We start from the raw sequence: 6,000 nt of genomic DNA, 5'->3' as shown, positions 1-6,000 counted from the left end.
AGCTCTAATTTGCTATCATTTCATTATGACATGAATACAGACAGTTTGAAACTGGAATGGGATCTCAACAAGACATGCTGATTCCGCCTGCAGTGGTTAATAGAAGGGGAATTAACACAATCCATGTGGCCCAGTGTCACCTTTGATACAGATATTTTCTGTGCTCCCTTGCTGGATCTCTGATTCACATTCTGTGTGAGTCTCTGCTTTGACTTTGACATGGCTTTGTCTCTCCCATGCCACAGGGTGACTAAAGAAGTGGATGCTGCCTCAAAAGAAGCCAAATCCTTTCTGAAGCAGCAAGAGAAGGAGAAACCGCAGCTAGTGGCTCCTACTTCCCTTCCGACAGTCTCTGGGTGAGTGCATGTGTTTTACATCCAGAGGGTGCCTGAGTTTGTGGGGAGGAGGGAGCCCCACTTGGTGAGTAAGGCCCAACCCTGTGCTGTTAAAGCCAAAGGAAGCTTTGCATCGACTTCAGTGGGCAGGACTGAGTGCTGGAGACCTGAGTCTGTGAGGCGCTGAGCATGCACAACTCCCAGGACTCAGTAGGACCTGAGTAGTTTCTCAGGATCAGGCTCTAATTCTGTTCTTGCATCATCTCGACCCAACAGGTGATGTTAAAGGTCTGAAGGGACTGTCAGATCCACTCCATGGATCGGTGACACTCGTCCTTATGAACGACTTGAAAAACTCAGGGCAGCCTAGCTAGGGCACAAAAGAGATGCTTCCACGTTCTATTGGTGGTTTTTTTTCTAGGCCTAAGCCATCTCTTTGTGTTTGAAGAGACCTATAATGAGTTTGATCGGAATGTGGGTAGAATGAAAACCACTACATTGTTATTTCATCAGCCTAAAGCGGATTTGAAAGGACAGTTTCTTGCTGTGAGTTAATTCTGATATTAACTGGTAGAGCTTGAGTTCTTCAGTATCTGCAGCTGGATCGTCACTCTGAAATTCTCTGTCTGAATATTGTCTTGCCCGTTAGCTAAATTGGGGAATGTAAACATAGACCATTATGAGGACTAATGCTCCTTGGATGAGTCTGGTCCTTAGAGGAATGAATATAATGAATATAAGCTTAGTCTTGTCACTTGTGACAGAATCCTGGAGTAGTGTGCTTGTCATGTAGGGCAGTCTTCACAACAAAGTTAACTCTAACTTGAATCCTGTCCGCACACATGCACCCTTCACTGGAATGTGGGTGCTTTGAACTCGAGTTGGCTGCCTGTCAGGACATACAGGGCTCAAGTGAGCACAACTTGTCAGCTGTTAACATAAGAAGTGTGCAGGGTGGGCACAGATTAGCAACTCCTGCACTGCCTCCCCACAATTCCCCCTGAGTGCCAAGAAAGGACAGACAAGTTCTCTCACAATACACTTTGCAATAATGTGTAATGTGACTCAGTTTACTGTAGCGCAAAGGATCATGCCCCCAGAAGTCTTAGCACCCCACACAAATATATTGAGTGAGTAATGAGTGCACTCCTTTAAAACATTCTGCTTCTGGAGTGAATGAAGTAGGGCCAGTTGCCTATCACTAGACCCCTGCCCAGTTGAGTGAAGAGACCAGGAACAGCTTGCTGAAAACATGAACTGAGGTTGTCGAGTTGGGTGGCAGCGTGCCAGGGAGGGGAGGCATGTCATGCATGGTCTGGTGTTGTAGAGTAACATTTAGCTGCTGACCAGCAGTTTGTGGCACAGCCTAATGACTTGACACAGACAAAAGCACTTCTGACATCCCCTTCGCTGGTGTGTATGCCCCAAAACACTTTAAGCCCTACGGCATACTGTCATGATGTCAAATGCATAATATTGTGGGGCTTTGTTTAGTTCAGTGTTTGGAATGAGCTCAAGTAGAAACAAATCAAAGGGCGCTAGACTGTTGCAAAGGCAGTCTATGCAAGTCTGTTACAGGCCCAGTGGGCACCGCTATGATATCCTAATATCATGCTGCTCTAAGCAGGCTTCCCAGTAGACTTTTACTGTACGTGAATTTCGTTGTACATGTCACTGGGGATAATCCATCCTGGTGCATTTGCTCTGACCATCCATTGGGACTCTTTCCTTTAAGCACAAAGGTAAACGTGCTTCAGAGAATTCTGCTCCCAGTTTGGAAACGAGCCAATGTACTTTCAGGTAAGAAAATTACTAACAGGCCCGATTTGTGTCTTTAATCCGGAATAAGGCACCTATACGTTAAAAAATGCGCTCAGTTTCCAGACACTGAGCTCAGCTAGTGTCTGGGCACTGACTCTGTGTTTCTGGAGTGAGGATCTCCAGACCGCTCTGACATGAAAGCTCTGTGTGCGAGGAAAGGAGCAGTCTGGTTGAAGATGATAACATGGCCCTTTGTCTGGTCTGTTTAGCACACTGTGAGCTCTTTGGGGCAGGGACTGTCTGCCCCTTGTGTATTACATCACCTAGCACAGTGGGGCCCTGATATTGACTAATGTCTCTAGAAGCTACTGATATACAAATCCTCAGTAATTAAAGTTGTGCTGTTGTTGGAGCCTTCAGAGATCCAGTAACTGATCAATGATCCCAAAGAGGAGTATGTGTCGGTTGTGAAATGACCTGCTCTTTGACTGGATTGTACTTTTAGACCCCTGAAGTGTAAGATAGTTATAATAACGAAGAGTGGATTCTCTGGAGGCTTTTCCTCCCTCATCCTGCAAGCAGTTTGTTTTGATTCTGCATGCAGCCAGCCTGCCCCATATTTATTTATTTTCCTTTATCTAAACAGCTTGAAGTAATCCAGGAAAGCAATGGTAGCAAAATCAAACATCCTGTTCTCATCTCCACCTTAGCAAGCCCTGGTAACTAACTGGTCCTGGGGAAGGGACACTTGGAGCTGAAAATGCATTTCTGTCACGCTTGACATCCACACCAGACGTGCTATAAAAAGCAATGGTTTGGGAGGGGGGCGGAGGAAGGGAGCAGTTCTGGAGAGGAGCAAACTAAACACTGGGCTTTAATTAAAGCCAGGAATAAAAGGCAACCAACCCTGTTCCCTCAGCAGAGTTTGTTCACAAGGTCAGTCCCCGGGAGCCCTTCTCTTTGGTTCCCATAGATCCGATGCTTCCCAGCCTCTTCCTTATTGCAGTCCCGATGCATTAGAGTTGTCCCACAATGACCCCCTGGCTTCTAAACTACGATTACAGACGATTGCATGGATGCCCCCAGTGATATTCATTAGTGATTTGCTGGCAAATCAGACTACCACTTTACACCACTTACCTGGTTGCATTACCATTGCGGTGCTAGTTTGTTAAAATTTACGGTCACCGCCACAAGCGTCAGCTAGCATTAAGAAGACCTCCCAGCTGTCAGCATTTATTTGCCATCACTAAAATTGGGCAAGGGCTCTCAGCCATAAAATGCCATGCCAAAAAGCCGCATTGTTTTTCCTGCAGTATTTCTTACTGCTGTGCATCTGAGCTCGCACTGGGGAAGCCATTACAGTCTGTCTAGTCAATAACATGCACGCTTAGCTAGTCCCTAGTAGTCCTTGGTGACACAGTAGAGCCTTTGTGGTCTATAACATGAGTACTCTACTCTCTTAAAAAAGCCCTTCAGTATGCAAGGTAATGAGGACGCAAAATGAAGCTGGAGGAACCTCCACACAGGCTGCTGGAATCACATAGCATGTGAATAACATTGACTTCAAACCAAGGGAGTTCAGCGAAAGACTGAGAAAGATCATTCCCTAATATGTGTGCCCCGATGCTTTCTTGTATCTTCCTTCACCCCTCCATATAGGCAGCCATCCATGCTGCTTGATCTGCGCCCCTTGGTTAAGGAGCAAAGTTGCTTCCACTCTGAATTTCCTCACTCTAGTAAGTTTGATTTTAATCAGTGTATTTGATTTGAAAAGGGGCTGGGGGGAGATGTTTGTACTTGGGCTGAACATAAGCCAGGAAGGGGCAAGGGATTTTCCACCAGCTTTGTTCTCATGTTTGTTTATTACCAAAGCTGTTTGTCATTAAAGAAGGGCTTGTTCTCTCAACCCAGCTGTGCCCTCCCTGTTTAATTACAGTGCTGGGTTTGTGACCTCCCAGGCCTTTTTGCTTTACGGGCTGACAGGAACACAGGGTAAAATCCACCTTTGAAGCAGGCTGGTGCCACTCCCATTGACTTCAATGGGAGGGATGCACGTTAGCATCAAGAGCTGGATTTGGCTCGTGGGGTTGTGACCTCGTTGCAGGATCAGGCTGAAAGAGATGCTGAAACTATGTGACTCCTAGCCAACCACGAGGATCTTCAATAAGAGCAAAGGCCAGAGAAATACCTGCCCAGTAAGTTCTTTTCTGGTCAAACGCTTTTCTCCCACAACCTTTGATCTCCCTGTTTGCTTCAGCCAGTTCTTCATTGGCCTGAGGAGAGTCTGCCCTTTGCTTTTAGAAACATGGAGGGGGAAAACCACTGCACAGGTGATTGCCATCCGAGCAGTACTGCGATGGGCAATGCTGACTCCCCTGCCTGCCACTGGGCCATGTGGCCGCATCCCAGCAGAAGTGCTGCCAGGCCTTGTTTCCTCACCAGCCTTAAAGGTAGTGGGAGGAGCAGCTGTGGGACTCTTTCTGGGAGGATGTGAGTGGGCTGCATCCCAACCCCCATAAACCTCAGCTAAACTTGCTCCCCAAGCGGGGCTGTTCCTAGGGTTTCTTTCCAGGGCTCCTCTGCCTAGAGATACGCATCAGCCTCCTTTAGATCCTGGTTGGAGTTAATTGGACCCAATCCTCCTCATAAGCTCAGAAGTAATTCCTCTGGGTCTTAATGGAGCATTTTAGCACCTGAGCCTGCAGTTCCTCAACAAAAGAGTCCTGTGTTCCCAGGATCTTGGTCTCTGCCAGTCTGCTACGGAGGATGTGCAGCAGTTTGAGCGCATCCATTTTCAGAGTGGATGTTGGTTAAGGAGGCCAGTGCTACTACACTATTAAAACTGGAGCAGCAAAAGAATGCTGTGCCTCATGGCTACCACATGCTATGGTTTGCCTGGAACACTTTGCTGATTTCACAGCAGCTTGATTTGCCTCCTTTCTTCTGAACACCTGATTCCTGTGTGCTTGGGGTTGATGCTGAGCTGTCAGTCATTTAGGGGTGACAGAGCTCGCCAGTGAGGAGTGAAAAAGGTCTGCCTGTAACCATCACAGTAGCACAGAGGACGAAGAGCTCGGCTTGCTTGGACTTGATTTTCTTTTTAATAGTGCACTATGTAATTGCACAGCTGAGTCCTCACTAACGATTTCAAGAACCTTGCCTGTGCTTCTCCCCGGTGCCCTGGCTGTGCTCTAGGGGGCAGTATACTCCCGGCTAGGATGAGAAATCCTGGCTCCTTGCACTGGTGCCAACTGTCTGGAGGCGAATAGTACATGACATATATATTTTTCTTCTCATAATGAGGTGAGGCTGCCAGGGTGTGACTTGTGCCCCACAGCTAGTTTTACATATTTCTTATTAATTCCACTTGGGTCTGGAAGATTAACTATTTTCAATGTGGTATTGGCTTTTCCAATGGAGCGAGCTCTATACAGGTCTCTGGTCTGTTTTTATTATTGTCATTGTTATTTCTTTGCATCTCCCTGGGCACTTTCTAATTATTCCTTGTTAGCTTCTGCTGACTATTGATTTCTTGACTGACTCCTCTTTGATCCACCAGGGCTATTGTTTTTTAATGTTACACTTTTGTTTATTACATTGAGATTAATTGCCATGGAAGGAACAGCATTTAAAGGCTGGGAAAGAATGGGTGTCATCAGCTTGACTAAACAAGGGTGCAGCTGCCTTATTATCTTGTTTAGGGCATTCCAAGCAGCATGACCCCTTGAGCATCCCCCGTTGAAGTCACCAGGAGCTGAGTCTGCTAGCACTGCACAAGACTTGCCCTAGCTGAGACTACTAACTAGGCCAGGTTATTGTTCAGGATCTCCTCCCCCCCCACCTCCCAGTTCCCACTGCGGGGTTGCCATTAAGCATTTTCTCAGGACTGCGGGAAAACTGG

General features: G+C 46.9%; 1 protein-coding gene across 1 annotated transcript in view; it reads left to right on the top strand.

Annotated features, from left to right (window-relative positions):
- Nucleotides 1-204: 204 nt before the first annotated feature.
- The window catches only part of CFDP1 (craniofacial development protein 1), a 73,874-nt gene continuing 68,078 nt past the window's right edge, over nt 205-6,000 (top strand). The window contains exon 1 of the mRNA XM_034788215.1: nt 205-356. Coding sequence (XP_034644106.1) covers nt 220-356 — 137 coding nt within the window. The 5' untranslated portion in view covers nt 205-219. The remainder of the gene's footprint in view (nt 357-6,000) is intronic.

The sequence above is a fragment of the Trachemys scripta genome, chromosome 13, assembly GCF_013100865.1.
Source record: "Trachemys scripta elegans isolate TJP31775 chromosome 13, CAS_Tse_1.0, whole genome shotgun sequence".
In the NCBI taxonomy this organism is placed as follows: domain Eukaryota; kingdom Metazoa; phylum Chordata; order Testudines; family Emydidae; genus Trachemys; species Trachemys scripta.
Note: the sequence above shows the minus strand (reverse complement) of the source record. Positions and strands in the feature narration are given on the sequence as shown.